Source organism: Protopterus annectens, chromosome 6.part0 (genome assembly GCF_019279795.1).
Source record: "Protopterus annectens isolate FY-2018-M chromosome 6.part0, PAN1.0, whole genome shotgun sequence".
Taxonomy (NCBI): domain Eukaryota; kingdom Metazoa; phylum Chordata; order Ceratodontiformes; family Protopteridae; genus Protopterus; species Protopterus annectens.
The window spans coordinates 392,309,837-392,332,416 of NC_056737.1; the positions used below are offsets into that span (position 1 = coordinate 392,309,837).

At 38.0% G+C, this 22,580-nt stretch overlaps 1 protein-coding gene across 1 annotated transcript in view; it reads left to right on the plus strand.

The window, feature by feature from the left end:
• BRMS1L (BRMS1 like transcriptional repressor) overlaps positions 1-22,580 on the plus strand; it is a 624,443-nt gene that overhangs the window by 210,456 nt on the left and 391,407 nt on the right. The window contains exon 3 of the mRNA XM_044074136.1: positions 15,730-15,809. Coding sequence (XP_043930071.1) covers positions 15,730-15,809 — 80 coding nt within the window. The remainder of the gene's footprint in view (positions 1-15,729; positions 15,810-22,580) is intronic.

The window sequence follows — 22,580 nt, forward strand, 5'->3', positions numbered from 1 at the left end:
TAAAAGCCTTTTTGGTGTATTTGCTTTTGTTTGGAAGTATATTTTTGTGTTTTAAATTATTTATATATATTTTGCTCCCCATTTTGGGGGCATCTGACAATCTGGGGCAAGAAAAACTGATGTAATGGCGTCAGCTGCATGTTTTATACCCCTGACGACCTGATGTCATGGAAGAAGGGACAGCAACCAACGCAGGACCCAAGACTTTGTCAATCAGGCTGACTGAGGGCAATCTGCCAGCAGATTACCCCAAATGTAATGACTGCAACAGTGAATACACTCTAAAATCTACATTTATGGTAAGTGTACATAACTGTACTTTTAGAGTCCCGTACAAGTTTAACAAAGTCCAAGAAAGTCCAATATTTCCAGATTTTATTGTTCTATTCATGTTCATCTCCCTCTCCCAAACCTGGTCTCTGCTTCATCTCCAGTGCACTCTCAATTCTTCTGGTCAACTCCTGTGCTTTTTTTCCCCCCTCTTTTAAGTATTTTCTGTTGAAATGCTGGGAGAGGTTTCACTGGAACAGTCTCTCTCTGGTCTTTATTACCTGAAGAACAAGCAGCAGAAATCTCCTGCTTTGCAGCTCACATTTTGTTGGACAAACTTTTGTATTTCTTCCTTAGCATGTACTTCATCAAAAAATGTTTTTCATCCTCCAAGGAAAAATATTTTGAAGATAGTTGGGTACAGCCGTTTGAATCTCACTCCTACTTTTCGACATTCCCTATATAATGGAATAAATGTAGTTCTCTTTTGCCTGGTGTACAATGAGTAATCATTCTGTACAAACACTCTGCTGTCTTCTACTTTTAGTACTTCGTCCTTTTGCCACACTTTTGTTAGAATCCTCTCCTTCTGCTGGTAAGATTGCATTTTTACTTTTAAAGGTCTAGGTTGTTTTCTCATAGCCAGGTTTGGAGCTTATACACGATGTTCCCTTTCAGTTAACATGTACAGTCCAGTTGGTTATTTGTGCTTTCATGGAATTAATAGTCTGTTCTTCCAGCTTCTCAGGTGCAGCAGAAAATCTCATGTTTTCTCTATGTGCTCTGTTCTGTAACGCTATTTTTTTAAAACCTCTCTTTTTGTGGAGTCTCACATTCAGCCAGTTCCCTATTCATCTTGACCTCTGAGCCCCATAGCTTCATCATCTCATCCGAGTATCTGTTTAAATCTTTTTCCATTTTCTCTAGCCCTCTATCGTTTGAGTTAACACACTCTACCAGTGTTTCATCTATTTTAATCAGGTCTGTATGCAGTTGCTTTATACTTTCCTCAAGGTTAATGAAGTCATGTCTGGAGCTTGTGCATCTTTTTGCAGAACGGCTACAGTACTTTTTCCAGTAAGTGTTTTTTCATCACCTTTTGCGCAGCTGACTTCCCATAAGGTCCTCTGTACTTCTGGAATCAAAACGCTTAGCAGTCACGAAAAAAGACCCTTCGCCACCAGGAAAAGAGTCCAGGAATGTTTATTGTAGAACACAGCTAACACAAGCAAGGCTTGGAACCAAAGACATAAAACACGTAAACGCCTTAATCCATAAAACATAAGACACCATGCGTTTTCGTCAACTTCGACTTCATCAGACAATCAGTACATCAAATTAACTTCATTTATATACCCATTATCACCAATTAATTAATTAAGAATTATTTCAAAAGTTTAAAGGTACATCATAGTTTAAAAAGGTAAAAATGTCATTTAAAAACAAATATTAATAGAACATATAACTACCAATGAATATTCTTAAAAAATATTCTTAAAAGATATATATTTTTACATATTTCTGTAAGAAGTTCAAAAAGTTATTAAGAAAGGCTTATAAACTTTTATATAAATCCTCTTTCGATAGTTGCTATGTCTTACAGGTTTAAAATCAATTCAACTCCAAAAATATTATAAATAGTATATAAAAAGTATGTTATAAAAATGCATAAATATATATTCTCATATAATAAACTTTAATAATGTGCAATAATGTTAAAATGTTAAAATTGTTATAAATTATTGTAAATTCATTTCTCATAAATACATTAATTTGAGCCTGTATCTAGTGTTATGGAGCCCTCTTGTGGTCATATAGGGTTATTACCCCAAATTACAATTTTTCCTACAATTTGGCAGCTCTTAATTTGAGTAATGGTAGTATAGAAATATTATCATTGAGCCCTGGAAATTTATCTGCATTTAGGGCCACTTGCCACCACAGTTCCCTATATTCGATTCTAGTTTCCCAAGGGCCCTCTCTAACATCCTGTTGAATGCTTTCTATTACTAGGAATTTGAATTTATATTCCTTACATATTTTACTGTGCTTATATAGAGCATCATTCTCAACACCATATCCATCTAAAACAGGCTCTATATTATTGGTTTCACCTATATCATTGAAAACACCACCATAGGCCCTATTGGGTCCCCGTGGTTTTGGATAACTAATCTGTAATTTGTAATCGTAAATGTCCCTATCCAATTTTTTAATCTTCCTTTGGATAAGGTCATTACATTTTTGATCAACATTCTTTCTGATATCATAGTACTTCATTTTTTCTTCATTTATCCCAGAAATTAAATCATTTTTGATGTACTGATCTAAAATCTCTATATCTTTCTCAATACTTTCCTGTATTTTAATATTTTCCTTAATCATAAGCCTAAGAACTTCTAATCCACACTTATTAAAAATTTCCACTAAGTCTTTGTAGTAACTAGAGCCATATACAACGTTGTTGGGAAATTTAAAAACGCGTAAGCCCTTTGGCACAATTTCCTTGATAACACATTCCTTTAAATATTCATTTTCAATGGCTAAGGATCTATATTTATACATTAAGTTGCTTAATTGTACCAACTTTTGCTTATATGTCCCATCAAATACACAATATCCATTGCTTTCATTGCCATAATAAACAACATTAGGCTTAGTACGCAGCCAGTCTAGAGTTTCTAAAGCTGGAGCACGGGCACCAGCAACCAAAACAGTACCTGTGGCTTCCGTTCCTTCTCCACAGCCATTGTCCCCATTTTCTACACCCTGTCCCAACGCGGGACTCGCTTGTAAAAGCCTAGGCGTGTTAGAAGGATTAAATGTGTTTGAACCAAGGCCGCCGATCTCATCACACCGATCAATAAGCTCCCCTTGTTCTTCATTAACTCCACGCTCGTTTCTTGTATAACGAGGATTAGAAGACAAGTTCCGTTGAACACTCTTTTTTAGTAATGTTAGGCTGAGAGGGGTAAGGATGTTGATGAGTTCTGTAAGCTGCCCAATGAGCTTACGCGTTTGCCCAACGTCCTCAGACCCACGATTCTCCATGGCAGGCGAAACGTCCATCTCGCTCCCAAAAGTACTAAATAACGCTAAAACAGGACCTGCAAACAAACTGGAACCAAAACGCTTAGCAGTCACGAAAAAAGACCCTTCGCCACCAGGAAAACAGTCCAGGAACGTTTATTGTAGAACACAGCTAACACAGCTTAGTGGAAATTTTTAATAAGTGTGGATTAGAAGTTCTTAGGCTTATGATTAAGGAAAATATTAAAATACAGGAAAGTATTGAGAAAGATATAGAGATTTTAGATCAGTACATCAAAAATGATTTAATTTTTGGGATAAATGAAGAAAAAATGAAGTACTATGATATCAGAAAGAATGTTGATCAAAAATGTAATGACCTTATCCAAAGGAATATTAAAAAAGTGGATAGGGACATTTACGATTACAAATTACAGATTAGTTATCCAAAACCACGGGGACCCAATAGGGCCTATGGTGGTGTTTTCAATGATATAGGTGAAACCAATAATATAGAGCCTGTTTTAGATGGATATGGTGTTGAGAATTATGCTCTATATAAGCACAGTAAAATATGTAAGGAATATAAATTCAAATTCCTAGTAATAGAAAGCATTCAACAGGATGTTAGAGGGGGCCCTTGGGAAACTAGAATCAAATATAGGGAACTGTGGTGGCAAGTGGCCCTAAATGCAGATAAATTTCCAGGGCTCAATGATAATATTTCTATACTACCATTACTCAAATTAAGAGCTGCCAAATTGTAGGAAAATTTGTATTTTGTGGTAATAACCCTATATGACCACAAGAGGGCTCCATAACACTAGATACAGGCTCAAATTAATGTATTTATGAGAAATGAATTTACAATAATTTATAACAATTTTAACATTTTAACATTATTGCACATTATTAAAGTTTATTATATGAGAATATATATTTATGCATTTTTATAACATACTTTTTATATACTATTTATAATATTTTTGGAGTTGAATTGATTTTAAACCTGTAAGACATAGCAACTATCGAAAGAGGATTTATATAAAAGTTTATAAGCCTTTCTTAATAACTTTTTGAACTTCTTACAGAAATATGTAAAAATATATATCTTTTAAGAATATTTTTTAAGAATATTCATTGGTAGTTATATGTTCTATTAATATTTGTTTTTAAATGACATTTTTACCTGTTTAAACTATGATGTACCTTTAAACTTTTGAAATAATTCTTAATTAATTAATTGGTGATAATGGGTATATAAATGAAGTTAATTTGATGTACTGATTGTCTGATGAAGTCAAGAAGTTGACGAAAACGCATTGTGTCTTATGTTTTATGGATTAAGGCGTTTACGTGTTTTATGTCTTTGGCTCCAAGCCTTGCTTGTGTTAGCTGTGTTCTACAATAAACGTTCCTGGACTGTTTTCCTGGTGGCGAAGGGTCTTTTTTCGTGACTGCTAAGCGTTTTGGTTCCTCTGTACTTCTACCTTCTCAGCATGCAGGCACTACTCAATAAGTTTCTGTTTTCACACTGGGAGAGCTAGAATTAAGCTGTTATTCAGTGTGCAGAAATCTTGGAAGTCAGGTGGGATTTCAGTCTTGTGGTAGAAAAACTGACATTGCTACCCTTTGAGCCTTGTGGCTTCATATGATTAACAATGTCATGAAAAGTTTTCATTTTTTAATGATAACCAAACCAGAGTGTCCATCTGCTCGCTAGCAGACTAAGCTGAATTAGCATCTCTGGTACCAGCAGTCCAACCAGGGGAAGTTCAGAATGAGTGGTTGATAACTTTTTGGCCCTCTCAGTGGGGGGAAATCCTGCTTTTTGGTGACTTCTCCTGGAAGCTAAGACTTATCTCTTGAGGTACATGCTCCCTGGAAAAGTGCACAGCAGGAAGGCTGTTATGGTAGCATGTAGAAAAGAGATGTGCATACCTAAACCCCATGTAGCTTCACTGCTTACCATATACTGGCTTTTAATATGAGGAATGGGGGGGGTGCATTACTTGTGCCAGAAGTATTTTTAAGCTTTAGGCTTTTTTGATCTGAAGAATCTTTGTCATCTATGAGTTGGAGCTAGCAGGGCCAGTGTTATAATTTTTGGGGCTCCTAGCAAATGTCAATTTAGGGGCCCCATGGACACTTCCAGTCTATGCATCACCCTATCATTGCCACCACTCATGAGCAATTGATAGCTCATGCTGCAGAGTTTTTGGAGTAGTATGCACAGACTGAATTGTTCCTAACAATGCTTTACATTTTAACAGGTCTGTGTACCAGAGTATGTTGGCTAATCTCAGAGGAACATTCGTGGTGACTGGCATTTAGTTGCAGTGATGATACATTACAACAGCCCTATATACACAGCTGGTACTGGGTGAATCGGTGCCCTGGGCAAAGGGCTTTATGGCATCCCTCACCCCAGCACATATCTTCCAGTACGTCCCCCTCCCATTCCGTCCCCCTCATATGATCATTTCTTTTTTCTTCCTTTTCTCACATTTTGGCTTACTCTTCAGCTTTGTAAGAAGTCCTTACTATCTGTATGTTCTGAAGTGTATTTTAAAGTGTTTTTTTTTTTTTTTTTTAACAACTTTTCATCAAATAATGGCTTGAATAAAAATCATGGTTAAAAAGGCAATTCAGTGTTGCTGTTCAGCTTTACTTTTCCTGTCAGCAAACCTTACCTGGCCAAAACAGCACAGTAATGACAATACAGGGAATAGCTGAATTAAGCCTGGGGCTGCCAGAACTCCAGAAGCCATACAGTTATAGATGCTCTGAGCTGCATTTTAGAGCATTTTGCAAACATTTTGATCAAATGGCAGCCTGAACAAAAATCATGAGTCAGAAAAGAATTTCAGTCTGTTTTATTTTTCTTTCAATGAATACATAAGTGTGCCTAAGGCGTAATATTCATAGCCGACAAAGGAGTAGCTCAGAATTAACAAGAAGACAAATGCATGAGATGATAGGAACCTGGGAATACTGCCTGCCTCGCTACCCCCCTCACTCTCTGGGCATCCCTCTGATTTTAAACTGGGATGAAGGCAAGGGGTCAAATTGCCACAGTCATGCATTTCAAGTGACTGCTGTCATACATATAGTATACCTCCTCACTCTTCACCCCTATCCCCCAAAGGCAGAGAACTGTATGTGTCGATGTGTTATGATGAGGAAAATGAAAAAAATATAATCACAGTAATGTATTTCAACTTATTGCTGCAAGCTAGTATGTTACCACTACACAAGCTATAGTAATCTTCTTTGCACACTTATGTTCTTGGGGGGGTGGGCATGACCACCTTTTCTCTATTCTAAATGCTATGTGCACACATCTGAGGTTTGAGTGTGAGGAAATTGAAAAGTAATGACCATGTCATCCCCAGCCCCACACACAAGCTACAACAACCTTCTGCGTACACCTTTGAGCAGGGCTAATTTTAGAGTGGTTGTGAGTGGGTGCAGAGGCCACCACTATGTCCATGTCAGAATCCATTTATACAGTCAGGAGTGCAGGAGCCACCAGACCCTTAAAATGTTTAAAGATATGAATGTCCTATTACATCTTTTCTGTCTTATTTTTGAAAGATAATTACTTGTTAGTTGCATTTTTAGTGCTACCTAGAAGAGTTGGGCATGTTCTCAGTATTACTGCATGTGCAGAGATAAAAATCAGTGATACTTATATACAGACATAAACACACTGCCCGTTCACCTTAAAGGAAACTGTAGGCATGCAGTGAAGTTATTTTTTTTCTCATTTTCCTGTAACCAGCAGCTGCTTTTACAGGCCAACATACAGTTAAGGATAATCTTTGGTGCCTTCTTCAGTCACAGATATCACTGGTGTCTAAATCTGGCTGTGATGAACATTTTAATTGAGAGAATGCACACCAGTAGGATTTAACTAAGTGAAGTGCACTTTTTCTCTGATAAAACAGTTAATGAAATTAAGAAGGCTATCACTTGCCAAACACTGTTACTGCCACCAAAGATATCTTTGAATTTTGAAGGAGAAATGGTACCAGTCCATAGGATCCTTCATTTTGTGAGTTATTATTGCCCCCTAGTTTATTAAGTAAAGAAGTTTGATGAATGCAACAAAGTATTAAAATTAGCTGGCTGTGGTGCTCCCTGTTATGACCAGGGGACCCCAGCAACTTCGGGATTCACTGGTGCCTAAAACAAGCTGAGAGGTAGTTTGCAGACCAGTACAGATTTCTTTTCTAGAAATTGTTTTAGATTTTATTTGCTCAGTCATGTCTTTCATTTTCTTGTATTTTTTTGGGTATATCAAATTGGGAGAGGCTTTGCTGGAGAGATTTTGTTCATGGGGCGGTCAAGCATATCCTCCTGTGTACAAAGGAAATGCAAAAGACTTGACAGTTTATTTGTCAAGGCCAGGCAATGTATTAATAAAACCAGATGTCATCATGGTTGAGTCTTTGCACTAAAATGTTGATCTGATATTTGGATTCAACCTGCGGAACTTCAGATCTGACACCATCCAATTCTAAAGCCTTTAGCCAGTCTTGTTTCCACCTCCCTTAACCATAAATTCCCACTCCTCCATCAACTCCCTATATCTAATTTGCTGCCATTTGTGGTCTGCAGCTTAGTCCTTGGCTTCACTTGGTAATTGGTTTTCTCTCTCGGACCTTGTGTAGGGTGGTCAGATACCGCAAAATTGAGCCATCAGCTTGTAAAAGTCTTAGAATTCATAGGATGTCAACTGGACATGGTTAATTAGATTGCTAGGCTCCCAAGCGCTTGAGTTTTCATTTTCTGAGCTCAGGCCATGGCAGTGCATGTAACTCAGAAACCTTTGGGTCATGCACTTCAAAGGCGCCTGGGTCATATGTCAGTGTTGATTAGACTGGTCTCTTTAGCCAGATATCATTTGAGGACCTTACAATTGACTATGGCCATTCAGTGGTCCCTGTCTAAAGCACCTGTTGGATTTCCCCTATATGGCTGATGAGAGCATGTCAAGAGCTGATTCAATGGTGGTTACAGTCTTTGTTTGATACAAGGGAGACTGTAATTCCTTCTCCTTTGGCCATGGTCACCACAGATGCCTCCCTCCTGGGGTGGAAGCATTTTGAAGGATGGAAAGTTCAAGGGTCTTGACCTTCCACAAAGGCTCACATTCACATCAACATTCTGTAGATGAATGGTCATCCTAACACTGCAGGCTTTTCATGGCTGGCTCCTCAGAGGTGTGATTGCCGTATAGACAGACAACATGTTGGTTGTCTGGTAGCTCAATGGCAATGCGTATCCAAGGGAAGTCCCAACATTCTGGTTGACAGCCTCGGAAGCATCTTACTGCCTCATGAGTGGTTCCTAAATCTGACAGTGGCTGCTCAGATTTTTCAGCGCTCAGGCCCTCCGTGCTGTGACCTGTTTCTGTCCCTGTTCAACACAGTTTGATGGCTATTATACCATTGTATAATACTACTGCCTGGATATTCACTTGAAAGGTACAATATGAGTAGAATTTGAAGGGCAGGTCTTTAATGTTTTATTCTATTCATTTCCACCATTTACCACCTTCCACAGAGTTAACAAATCAGTATTGGGTCTGCAGTAAAATTGCTCAGGCAATGAACCTCCCAGAGGATGAGAGTTAAGTAGCACATACAGTAGATCTCTGAGTGGTAGATCTTTAGGGCAGTGACCTCCCCAACCACTTGCTTTGTGGACTTTAAATTTCTGTTGACAAGTGGGAAATATCCTTACATGCGTCTCTATTTGTGGAACTTGATGTGGGAAAGAACTAAGGTAAGTGTAGATCAATGTGTGTGTATGTATCTTTAAGAAGCTATCTAAGAGCTTGCACAAATATATAAATACTGAGCACGTATGAGCCTGACTGCCGTTTTGTAGTAAGCTGTTGAGATGTAAGCTTGTATGTCTGTAAGGTCTGTCTGTTAATTTGTCCGTTTATATCTTATGATGCTGATATCCAGCCTGATGCGTTTGTGTTATAACGTATCTAAATGAAGTACCCTGCCTGTTTGCCTTCTATGTTAGAGAGGGACGAGCGAAATGGTGTCAGAAGTGCCATGTCTAAAAGGACATGGTGTCAGAAGATGCATGGCTAAAATGACTTATTGCCAGAAAGAGTTCCAGTTTCACCATGTTAAGTCCGAGAGGTATCCAGGTGGTATAGGAGGAATTATATAGGAGTGGATCATCCCTACTGCACGTATAATTCACAAAACAGGTCAGAAACGATTTTCAGATGTTAAAGCTTGCTCAAAGAATTTCTTCTCAAAATATGATACGAAGCATACAGAGCACTCTAAATGATATTTAAGTAAATCGAAATGTCCGTTATTGATAAAATGTTTGAATTACTGCAAAAAATGTTTGAAATAAGGTCTGAATTGTATAAAACGAATAAAATAAGCATGTATTTTTCGTATTAATTAAAGATATCCGAATTATCAGAAGTGTATGAAGTGTTCACATGTTTGTGCAGTATTACAGTAAAGTTATTTCACATGATACAGCCATTTCAAAGCATATGTTGCAGAGTATGGTATTTTGAAGAGTTTATTGTGCATTTGAATGTTATTACAAGCACACAGCACTTGTTTGTGCATAATTACAAGGGCCATTTTTTCAGTGTGTTTGTACATAGTTTGTTAACATGGCAGATGGATTTCAAAAGCTTATTGCACTTGTTTGACAATAATATTGCAGAGAACTTGAGAGTGTTTGAGCAAGAGTATTACATTTTCATACAGGGTACATTTTCTGATAAAGATGACCGTACAAAGGCATTTATTCTGCTTAATTTAGCTGGGTCAGAAGCCATTGAAATGGAGCGTTCATTTGTGTATGCACCTGCTTTCTTTGCAGGAGAGGGAGAAATCTTCATATTGTTCTACTGGCTGAGTCAAGGGTGGACTCTCAAGTGCTTGAAACTTAAATTTAAACAAATTTGTAACCCCCAAGCAAATGTTACAATGGAAAGGCACTTATTTTACACAAGGGATTAAAAGCTTGGTGAAACTTTTGCAGCATATATAACAGACTTGAGCAATAAGGCTAAAATGTGCAGATTTGGTGATTTTTTTTTTAGGGATGAGTTGATAAAAGAAAGACTTGTGTGTGGTATTAAGGATGATCCTGTGAGAAAGATTTTGCTTTGTGACAGTGATCTAACTTTGAATAAGGCCATTGAGATTTGTCAGATATACAAGCTCACAGAAAAGTACACAAATAGGCTTCTGAATAAGAAATGCATGCTTCCAGTAACTTCTAGAACTCATGTTGATAGTATGGAGCACGTGGTTAAAGAAACAAGCCCATACTCATGGGAGCAACTGTAGCCCCTGCAGCACTCACTGGTAAACCCCAGAGCTTTCCAGGAAGTTCCAGAATTTGCAAAGTCTTAGTGAAGCATAAGAGTGAGAGAGCAAACTCAAAACATTGGTCACAACCTAGTTTCTTAGCCAGCTGTCATAACTGTGGTGGATATCCTGAATGCAGAAAGGAAAAATGATTAGCTTTTGGTCAGCAATGCCACAATAAGTGGAATCATTTGAAAATGTTTTGTAAATCAAGGAGCATACAATCTTTTTATTAAAACAGAAGATTTCAAGAAACAAGTTGATCATTTAGATAGCTGTGTCCCTACCTCACATATTTTTTATGTTGATGGTGTGTCAGTGCTTAATGAAACAGTCAGTGCAGTAGATTTAAGGGTAATGAATGAAGTATTGTGTACTGCTCGGATAAATGGAAGACCCATAGAGTTCAAAGTTGACACAGGTTCCAAGTGCAATGTTATGTCAGCAGAAACGTTTGCTAGAGTATGTCATGGTGAAAGGCTTGATTTGGCACAGTGTGCGAAGCTTGTTGCTTATGGAGGTGAGGAAATTCAAACAGAAGGCTCAGTACTGCTTTCATGTTACTCTGCTGGGAGAAGTTACAGCTTGTTATTTTATGTGGTCAAGAGGCATGTACAGTCATTAGGACTCAGAGACAGTTTGAATATGGGACTGCTTTCATTTAATAAGGAAGTCCATCATCTTAGCTTGAAGGAACACTACTCTAATTTCACCCAACATATTTTTTCTACCTTTGCTGATCTTTTTGAAGGCAAACTAGGATAGCTTCCAGTTGTGTACTCCCTGAAGTTAGACCCAGATATCAGTCCAGTCAAAAAGTTCCAGTAGTTATGCAGAACAGAGTCAAAGCTGAGCTAGATAAAATGGTGCAACAAGGTGTGATTTGCCCAGTAGATGAACCAACTGAGTGGGTATCTTCCATGGTGGTAGCTCATAAGAAAAGCTCAGATGACATCAGAATATGTATTGATCCATGAGATTTTAACAAGGCACTAAAAAGTTCTCATCATCCAATGCGCACAGTTGAAGTTGCTGTTCTTATGCCAAATGCCACTGTTTTTTCTGTCTTAGATGCAAAGAGTTCATTTTGGCAAATTTAGCTTGACAAGAAATCCTCATTGCTAATTACTTTCAATACTCTGGCAGGTACAGATTTTTGAGAATGCCATTTGGGATAAATTATGCAAGTGAAGTCTTTCAGTTTGCAATGGAGCAAATTTATTTCTGAGTATCCTTATACTGTTATAGTAGAAGACATACTGTTAGGAGGTAATGGTAAAGCTGAGCATGAATGAAACCTCAGAAAAGTTCTGGGAAGAGCATGTCAAGTGAATCTTAGACTCGGTGCAAATTCAGACAATGAGAAATTACTTATGTCGGTCATTTATTTACCAGTTCAGGCCTACAACCAGACCCTTCTGAACAAGCAGCCATTCTCAAGATGCCAGCTCCAGACAATGTTCAAGCCCTGAAACGTTTTCTTGGCATGGTTAACTACCAAGACAAGATCATTGCGGACTTGTATCAAATATCAGCACCACTCAGAGAACTGATATGTGAAGATGTATCTTGGTCTTGGTGGTACAGTACCAAAGATCATTTGAAGTCTTGAAACAGAGAATTGCCAGTCCATCAACTCTCAAATACTATGATGTTCACAAGCCAGTCACTCTTTCGTATGATGCTTCAAAATTTGGTCTAGGTGCAGTCATTCTACAAGAGGGGTCAACCTGTTGCCTATGCATCGAGAACTCTTACCCAAACTGAAATGCAGTGTGCTCAGATCAAGAAAGAGCTTTTGTCAGCTGTGTTTGCATGTTCACAGTTCCATGATTATGTTTATGGTAGACCTATCCAATCTAAACAGACCACCAACCTCTAGTCACTATTTTGAGAAAGCCTATATACACAGCTGCAGCCAGATTGCAATTTATGATGTTGAAATTGCAAACGTATAATTTTACTCTTGTCTACAAGAAAGGCAGACTTCTTTATCTTGCTGATACATTGTCCAGATTGCCCAGAAACACCACAGAACAGAATGAGAATGAGAACCTTGATTTTGAAGTCATGGAAGTGAGAAACTTTTCTTCCACACATCTTGATGAGCTTGAGAGATCATATAGCCACAGATCAGTTTTACAGAGGCTCAACCACTTTATTCAACAAGAATGACTGTCAAAGCTATCTAGTTTACCTCAAGATGTGCAACCTTATTTTCCATAGAGAGATGAGATTTTGTCTGACAATGGTATCATTATGAAAGGTCCGAATGTAATTGTTCTAAAGTCCTTGCAACAAGAGTACATTACTGTCTTCTATCTTGGTCACCCAGGAGCAGACTCTACCAAAAGAAGGTCAAGAGGTGTAGTATTTTGGCCTTCTATGTCACAAGACATTGAGAGAGTACTTTCGTCTTGTTCTGTGTGTAAGTGACATTAACAGAAAAGACCACTTCAGCTAAACTAGATTTCTGAACTACCATGGTCAACAGTAGCTACCAGCATTTTCGAATAGAATGGTCAACATTATTTGGTGTTAGTAGACTCTTATTCGTATTGATTTGAGATTGACCTACTTCTTAATCTAGCATCCAATACTGTCATATTGTTTTGAGATTGACCTACTTCTTAATCTAACATCCAATACTGCCATCACTAAGACGAAGCATCATTTTGCAGTCCATGGTAGTCCGCACAAAGTTATTTCTGACAATGACGCTCAGTATACTAGCCAATAGTTCAAAACATTTGCAGAAGAGTGGGACTTTACTCATGTCACAAGTAGCCCAAAGTATCCACAGTCAAGTGGTTTGGCAGAATGTGCAGTTCAGTTCAAAGTGCAAAACAGTTACTAGAGAAGTCTAAATAAGACAATAGTGATGTTTTCCTGAGTTTCTTGAATCTCAGAAATATTCCTCTTGATAAATCTCTTGGTTCACCTACCCAGACACTTCTGTCGAGGCAAATCAGAACCCACATTACCAATAGGTAGTCAGTTGTTGGTTCCATGTGTCCAAAACAACAGGTTAGTGAAGACCAATCTGTTTAAGAAGCATTTAATCCAGATGTCCTACTAAGGCAAGACCAGTAAACTGCTCAATCCATTATGAGAAGGAGAAGTGGGAAGGATGCAAATGTTCAAAGGTTATGACTGAATTGGAGTCATGAAGGATATTTGCTCGGAGACTAGATTATGCATTGTGGAATCTCAAGGAGTAGAGTTTCGGAGGAATCGGAAACATTTGATGCTGATGTCCGAGCCTGTACCACAGCACATAGCCTGTGAGTTATCCAGTGTTCCAGTTCCAGAGGAAGTTCCAGAGAATATTCCCATTCCTGTGATGAATCCAGAAGTTCCTGATACAAATTGTTCACCAAAGACCGTTCCTGTTGCTAAACCCAGTCCAGATTATTGTTTCCAGATCCGGTTGCATCTCCAGACCATGTTATAGATACATAGCAACTTGGACATAAAGATTGTATTTGTTTCTAATGTCTGTAGTAATGCATGTCTAACTTCAATGTCATTTTCAACTAAGGGCAATCTTTTTAGGAGGGAGGATGTAGATCAGAGTGTGTATGTATGTATGTATGTATCTTTAAGATGCTGTCTAAGGGCTTGCACAAGTGTATAAATACTGAGCACGTGTGAGCCTGACTGCCATTTTGTAGTAAGCTGTTGAGATATAAGCATGCATGTGTTTAAGGTCTGTATGTTAATCAGCTTGTTTATTTTATAATGCTGCTATCCATCCTGATGTTTCTCTGTAATAAAGCATCTAAGCGAACTACCCTGCCTGTTCGTCTATCTTTGAGAGGGATGAGCGACTGTTAGGAAGGTCTGCCTTTTTCTTTGAGAATACCTTTACACCAGTTGTAGTAGATTATCTGGAAGGAGACAACTAACAAAACCAATGAATTTTAGTTGAAGAACTCCATCTGGTGGCAGAAACATAATTCTGCAGCAAGATGGTTTTGTGGAGCTATTACCCTCAAGGATTTGGAGTAATGGTAGTGGGCATACCTCTCAACTTCTTGGTGCAAGAAATCTGGACAATGCCTGAAATAGTTGGGGACCAAAGGCCCCAAAATAGGGGCAGATTTTAAATGTTGCTCTTATAAACTTTAGGAAGTTGCTTGAATAACATAATTTGTGTTGGCATGCTTTTTCTGAAGGATATGAAGTCTGAAATTCTATTGTATGTCATTATTTAGTGACTTCAGTCCTCAGTGATTTGCCAGAAAACCACAGATTTTATGAGGAACAGACCAGAAATATGAGGCAAATATCAGGACATTCTGCAAAAGTTCTGACAGTTGAGAGGTATGGTAGTAGGTGCTATGTAACGTTCCTATTCCTGTCTTGATACGTGCTGTATTGCTCACTACTGGTTGATGTTAGTTTCCCTTTAATATGTCCAGAACACATGCCTCCAGTGTAAGAAGAAAAAAAAATCCAAAAGTGTTCCTTTGTTAGAATAAAAGTTTGTGTGGAGCGGGCTGGTTTTAAGGGAGGTGAATGGTTTAAGGATAGCTCTTCTGTGTAGTTGAATGGCTTAAGGGCAGCTCTTTTTCCTGTCTTTAGGAGAAAGGGTTGGAATGTTTCTGTTTTTTGGAGAAAGAATGTGAAGGTGGATTTTGAAAGACATCTGCATTCAGATGTGCACATGAATCATATACATGCTTTCCGCGTTGATATTGTTGTGCTGAAGACGGGGAACTAGTAGAGGACATTATGGAAAAAGCATTTTCTGGCTTTGTAGTAGAGTGATTTAAGACTCCACTTGCATCCCTTGACCTTGTAGGTTTTTGAGTGGGCATGCATTGGATATTTGATACTCTTGATCCTCTGATGTCAGTAGGAGGAGGGAGCTATACATGTATTTAAAAATATACTTTTGTTCATCATAACCTATGACTGGAAAGGGTAAGAAAAATCTTAACAGAAAACAGCACACATGATGAAAAATTTCTGCAGAATTATTTGATCTAACATAAATGATTGGACAAGTAATGTCACTTTAAAAGCAAATTGTACCTTTTTATGCTTGCAGGAATCTATAGAGAGCTGTGCTTAGAATCTGTTAAGAATAAGTATGAATGTGAAATCCAAGCTGCACGCCAACACTGTGAGGTAAATCATTCTGTTTAGTTTCAAAATATTGATATAGTTTATATCTTTTCAGAATTCAAATGAATGACTAGCATTTTATTTAATTTTGACCATTATGATTTGTATCTGTATATTTTTCTTCTAATGACTGTATTTATCTCTAGGAAGTGTTAGTATTTGGATATTCTTTTTATTTTGGTGTTAAGATTCATTAAAAAGGCTTGCAGTCCGAGAGAAAGAATCCACTAAATAATTGTGTTTGAGTAAGGTCCTTGCTGCATTAATAAAAATATGTTTGGGTACTTTGCCATTAAGATGATACTAACCAGCATTCAGACTTATTCCCAAGCTGTCGGGTATCCCTTTGCAGCTATGTAAGCATTTGTGATACATTATACTACAAGACTGATCCTTTTGTACTCTGTACTCCATTTGTGCACAAAATTCCAGTGATCAGAAGCTCTTGGTTTGTGTCCGTTATTCTAGAGTTGGTAAAAGTAGGTTTTAGTATCAAAAACTCAGCAAGAAATGCACATGTGGTAGGTAAAGTGTTAATCTGATAGGTAAATATTAGGCAGTCAGTCTGCAGAGTATTGCACACTTAACTAATAATCAGACATTGCCCAAAGGTGAAAATTGAACCTTGTGTCTGTGAGGTAAACATTTTAAATATTACACCAACCCCACCTTTGTATATGATCTGAGAGAGAGAAATGCAGCTTTCAGTAAAATGATGTTTAATTGTAAGCCTAAAGCCTTTAGTCACCAGCAGCTTACCTGTTCATTTCCTGGGATAGTTATCCTTCATATCAAAGAATAAGCTCCTGCTGACTGTTAAGAAAAGGATGGATGGAACAGGGTAGTAACAATGAATTTAGACACATGCTTTAAATCCCATTCTATTAAGTACTGGCAGACAGGTATGCCAAAGGATCATACTCCATGCTGTAACCTGGTAGGGCCTGTCCTCTCTTGAGTTAGAGTCCTGAGTTTGACCTCCACTAGTGTTCTGCCAGATAGCACTTTCTTGGTGTGTTTTTAATGTGATTTGAGATTTGCAGCCTACCAGGAAGGGCAATATTTAAAACTAAAAGAAGATAAAGCAGATGTTTTACCAATGTCATAATCTACCTCTACCCTCAGCTGCATCTGTTTGGATAAGTGTTGCTGACCAGATTACATTGGTCATGGTGATGCCCAGTGATTGATTTGATGTAGGCTCCCTCAGCATCTCCGCAAATGTCAAAAGTTGAACACCCCAAGACAAGGGGAAACTCCAAAAAACATCCAAAAAAATCAGACCACCGCCAAGTGAGAACCACGAATGCAGGTAACACTTTAATCACAGCACATAAAAAAACATCAGACTAAGCGCTTTCACCATTCAACAATGGCATCATCAGAGTCAATGCAAGCACAAATCCACTATCCTTAAATACCGCAAATGTCTGCTTTTGCTATACCTCCCTTTGATTACAAGCTGCTTATGAGAGATATATTTCAAACTGTCAAGAATCTTACCTTCCTAAACAATATGTAGGTAAGATTAGGGCAGGACAAGTAATACTTTTCCCCACATTTTATACCTGATGCAAAAGATTCCAATATCTGCTGGATGTCCTAGTGCCAAATGTTTTGCAGGGAATCATAAATTCTGCAGTCTGAGGTAATATCAGAAGAAGAAGAAAATTGCAATCAATGGACTTCCAGGATGGCTATACATGGACAAACAGCTTAATTTCAGCTCTCCCAGCATGAAAACAAAAACTCAGAAAAGAGAGCCAGTGAATTTGACTTTCTCTGGGTAAATTTCAGTTATGTGGTAGTAAGTGCACTGCCTGGATGCCAGCAGAGATGAAATTTAGAGAACCTGAAAGAATGTCAACTACAAAAGGTGAGGGGAAAATGCTGGTAGGGAAGAATCCACTGCAAAACATGGCTTTCTTTAATCTAGAAGAAAAAAAAATAAATGAAATACTTGAGTATATCAACTCAAATGACAAGAGCCTGGAAAAATGGAAGAAGCTTTAAACAAATATTCAAATGAGCTGAAAAAGCTGCAAAAATCAGAGGTTAAAGGCTGGCTGACTTGTGAGACTATTCAAGAAAAAATGTTTCAAAACCTAGAAATTAGAGAACAGAGCATGAAGGGAAGAGTTTTTCTGCTGTAGCAGAGAAATTGGAAGGAATAGTCTGTATTCATTTTATTAAAGCACAAGTAAGCAAGTGGACTGGTGTACCACAGCAGTTGTTGTTAATTGAAAGGGCACATCATGTGTATGCTATAAACCTGGCTATGAGAAAGAAGCCAGGACTAATAGTAAAGATGCAATCCTATCAGCAGAAAGAGTTGATTCTGGCAAAACCTTGGCAGAAGGACAAAGTACTAAAAGTTGGAGACAGAGTATTTGTGAAAAATGATTACTCACTGTATACCAGACAGAAGAAGAGTAAATTTATTCCAGGAAGCAGGTTTAAAATTCAAGTTGCTATATCCAGCTGTCTTCAGAATATTTTTTTTTTTCCCCTGGAGGGTAAGTGTCATTTTTGATACAGAATATGCTAAGGAGGAAATACAAAAGTTTGTTCAACATAAAGTGAACTGTCAAACAGGAGATTATTCTTCTGATGATAAAGCTAACCAGGACTATGCCAGTGAAACCTTTCCAGTGTTCCAGAGGAAAATGCTTGAGAGACAGAAAAAAAGCACAGGAGTTGACTAGAAGAACCAGGAGTACATTGGGAATTAAGCAGGGATTGGAGTTGTGAGCTGTAGATCTGCAGGAAAAAAACAGCAACTCAGAAATTGATAAATAAATGTAGGATTACCATCAGTCATGCTTGTGAAATGTGGTGGAACAAGAACACCTGAAAATATTGCACTTTGACTTTGGTGTATCCTACAAGTTTAACAAAGCATATATCTTACTTTGTCATTAATGTTTGGAAGACCATTAAGGAGTGGGGAAGAAGGAAAGAGGTAACTAAGTAAAATGAATGTTGGTCTTAACAGTATTTTTATAAAACATGACGTACTGTGTGTTATATAGTAAAGCTTTTTCAGTTATTTTTATATGTAATAGGGGTATTAAAGTAAACGGGTGCCTTTTTCTCCTTTCTTGTTCAGTTTTAAGAAGTATAGGCACTACAGTGTCAAAAGAGAAGAACACCTGGACAAAAGACCATGATATAAGTAAACTTGATATGATTTTTCTTTCTTTCTTTTGCATAGGGGAATGACTGGATTAAAGCCCTTTGCTTGATCTGTCAAAACATTTTAAGTGGAAGCAAGTAAATAAAAGAGCATTGAAGGTAATGAAAAGTTTTCCTTTAGCAAGTGAATATTCACAGTACAACATGAGAAACTTGTAGCTCAAGGCAGCTATAGTTCTCATGTTTCTATGGAGACAAACTGCTATGGGCAATAAAAACAGAACACTGTTTTGTTGCAGGCAAAAAGATAATGTTTTCTGAAAGCATTCAAGTTGTTTTCTATATCTGGGAGTGGAATTATGGTAAGTAGCAGCACAGGCATGGATAACTTAACATAGATATCCTTAATTATAGGGTCAGTTCAAGCCTGTTAGTGTAGCTGTAAATCTTGGACATTTACTCCTGTTAGAAGAGTTAACCTTAATTGAAGATGTACATTGTTTTCTGTGTTTGTATTAAGTTATTAGGTTATAGGGATGTTCTGGGGTGTGTCTGTATTTAGTTTCAAATGGATATGATGAGAAACAACTGTATAAAATATCAAGCTGCCAAACGTCAGTGTGTGCATGTAGCATAAAAGCTGAAACCGACATTTAAAAAAAAAAAAAAAAAAGCTGTTGCACTTGACCAGTGGGAATAATACCTTATCATAATGGCAACACTTAATGGTCCCACAGGTATATGCAAAAAGTAGTGAACTATATTAAAAAATGTAGAATGCATATAGCTCTTACAGGAGAGATATTTGAAAAGAACTAAGCAAGTGAATTTGATAAAAGGTTTTCAGGATAGTTAGCGGAATATCTGGGACAGAGGAAAAGTGAGTATTTCTGTTAATTGCTAGAGGAGCTCACATAGTTATAGCAGAAGAAGAAAAAAGATGATAATGGTAGATTTGTGGTAGTAAGGGGCTACTGCCAAGGGAGGAGGGTTATGCTGCCATGTATTTATATTCCACCTAAAACTGCTATAATGGAGCTTAAGAAAATTGTAAAAGAAATAATCAGCTTTCAGCAGGGAATATTACTTGTAGGTAGGAAATGTTTGATTTCAGCAATGAGGATGTATCTGGAAGGGCTAGATGGCAAATATAATAGGGTAGATACTTGAAGAAATTTATGAAAATATTTGGTATGGAATATGTGAATTCAGTAGTAAGAGCTCAGAGAGAATTTACATATTATTCCCCAAGGTATGAAAATTGGGCTAGGCCAGACAAATAGTTTCACAGGAGCATGTGCGTTTAATTGAACGTTTTATTATGCGTTCAATAACTATTTCAGATCATGCAAAAATGTAGGGTAATAAAATAAAGATGAGACCCAGACACTTCCCCACCTATTAAACAAAGGGGACTATAAGGAATGGGCAGTAGAAATTTATCAGGGAGTTATTAAGGAAGATGGAATTCTTTTCAGAAATTACAGAGAGGGAGTGGGATAAAATGAAAGTAGAGTCTAAAACTAGGGTAGGACTAAAAGAAAAAAGAAATGGTTAACAAGTAACAAGAATCATTTATTGGGACTGACAAAGATTAAAGTATTGCAGAATAGGGGGAATCTCAAAGAACTAGAAAAGGTGCAACTATAGTGTGCTAAAGAGAAAATAAAGGACTACCTCAATAATATGCATGAGTTTAGAAATACTGCTGTTAAGCAACTATTTATTTTTTTGATAGTAACTCGATAGCTCAAAATCTTTAAGCAGAAAGTACAGTTGTGTAACATCTTACCATAAGAGTAGATGTCCTTTCTTTAACTGCTGCAGTATTTTTAATTATAGGGTTTCCCTGCTACGGAAGCCTGATGTCTGGCCAGTCTTCCAAAGACTTCTAAATTTAAAAGGTATGCCGAATGTCCCCATACGCTCCCTTTGTAACATAGGGCATAAAGATGACATTCAGGCTTACCAAAAACATATATATAGTATTTTCCTTTCACAGGCTTCAAGAACTTTATGCTTCAGTAGTTTTAGGATGATTGGTGTAGGTGATTTGGTTGGGTCTGGTGGAGATTGGAGTACCCTGTGTACCTTTTCTGCAGTGATTATTAAGAGTAGTTCCAATGCTTTTGGCAATGACTCCTTAAGAAAGAAACCATATTGGCATCTTCAGGTCCTTCTTTTCCATCCTGCCAGCCTTGTTATTCTGGTCTTGATAGTTTTCTGTATCATACAGTCTTTGCTGTAGTGCCTGAGTAGAAGAAAGGTGTCCTGTAGTTGCATTGATCATGGAGGTATGGCAGATTCAAGAAATGTAGTCCTGACAGCCCAGGGTTTTATTTATACTTTGTTTGGAAATTAAGAAGCTGATTCTTCTAAGTGTCCGTCAGTATTAATGTGGCCAACTGAGTGAGTGTGGAAGCTCAGTAGTGGCCTTAATAATCAGCAGGCATTTTGTAGGATCCTGTTGGATGTTTCAGCTAATTAGCATTTTACATGAAAAACAGTGATGCACTATAGGTTTAATATCCAAAGAAGTTATAATGCTAGCTGGAACTGTTTGAAAGTTTATAGCTTAGGAGTAGAAGTTGCTTTTAGGTTCATAGGTTCATACTAGGCTATCTGCCCGAGGGCATTTACAAGCCTAGCCCATCGTTTTGTGGCTTATGCCACCCCTTTAGTATGGGGAACTATACCCATTATTTTGCTGTGCCTCTGTCGAGCAGTGACACTGAGGTAATCCCTGGGGTATATCTGCGATCTCCCATCCATTGGTCAAGATTTCTCTTGAACAAGGCCAGCGAGGTGCTCTGCCTCACATGTACCGGGATTTTGTTCCACAGCATAGGGAGTCTTTCGGTGATGAATCTATCCCTCCAGCACGTCCTATTAATAGCCGTGTCGAGGTTTAAGTCTCCGCCCTTGTGGCTCTGATGGATCTAGATTTTTGAGGTGAAGCATATTCATCAGATCTGGGTTTGACATGGCCTTGTATGTTAGGCAAAGGTCACCTCTGAGCAAGCGGTGGCGACTGAATAGAGCTGGAGTTCTTTCAGTCGGGCAGCATAGGACATATTTTTGAGACCCTTTATCCTTTTGGTGAGGAACTTTTGTGGCCTCTCCAGCTGCTGCAAGTGTCGGGTCAGATACATTCCGAATGGGGCATTGTACTCAATCATTGGTCTGATGAGTGATGAGTAAAGGGAGACTATGACCTCCCTTGATCTAGATGAGAATCCCTTCATGATAAGGTGGGCAATGTAGAAGGTCTTCCTAACTACTTTAGCTACATGGGTGTCGAATGACAGACTACTATCAACCTGGGTCCCCAGGTCCCTGATGACTTCTTCTGTGCTCAGTGGATTGCCACCTATTTGGTAGCTAGGGGTAACCTTGTTTTTCCCGAAGGGTATGACTATGCATTTTTTGGCATTTAACTTTAGGCCGTGGCTCTGGCACCAGTTATCAGTTTCTGTGAGACCCTTCTGAAGGATATCTGTGTTAGATGTGTTTTCTACTATGGCCCAGTTTGCAGTCATCTGCAAACTTTGTCAGCCATAACCCTCCTGTGTTTGCTTGTACTTGGAAAAGTAGATGCCAAACAAGAGTGGGCCCAGGACTGAGCCCTGTGGGACACCA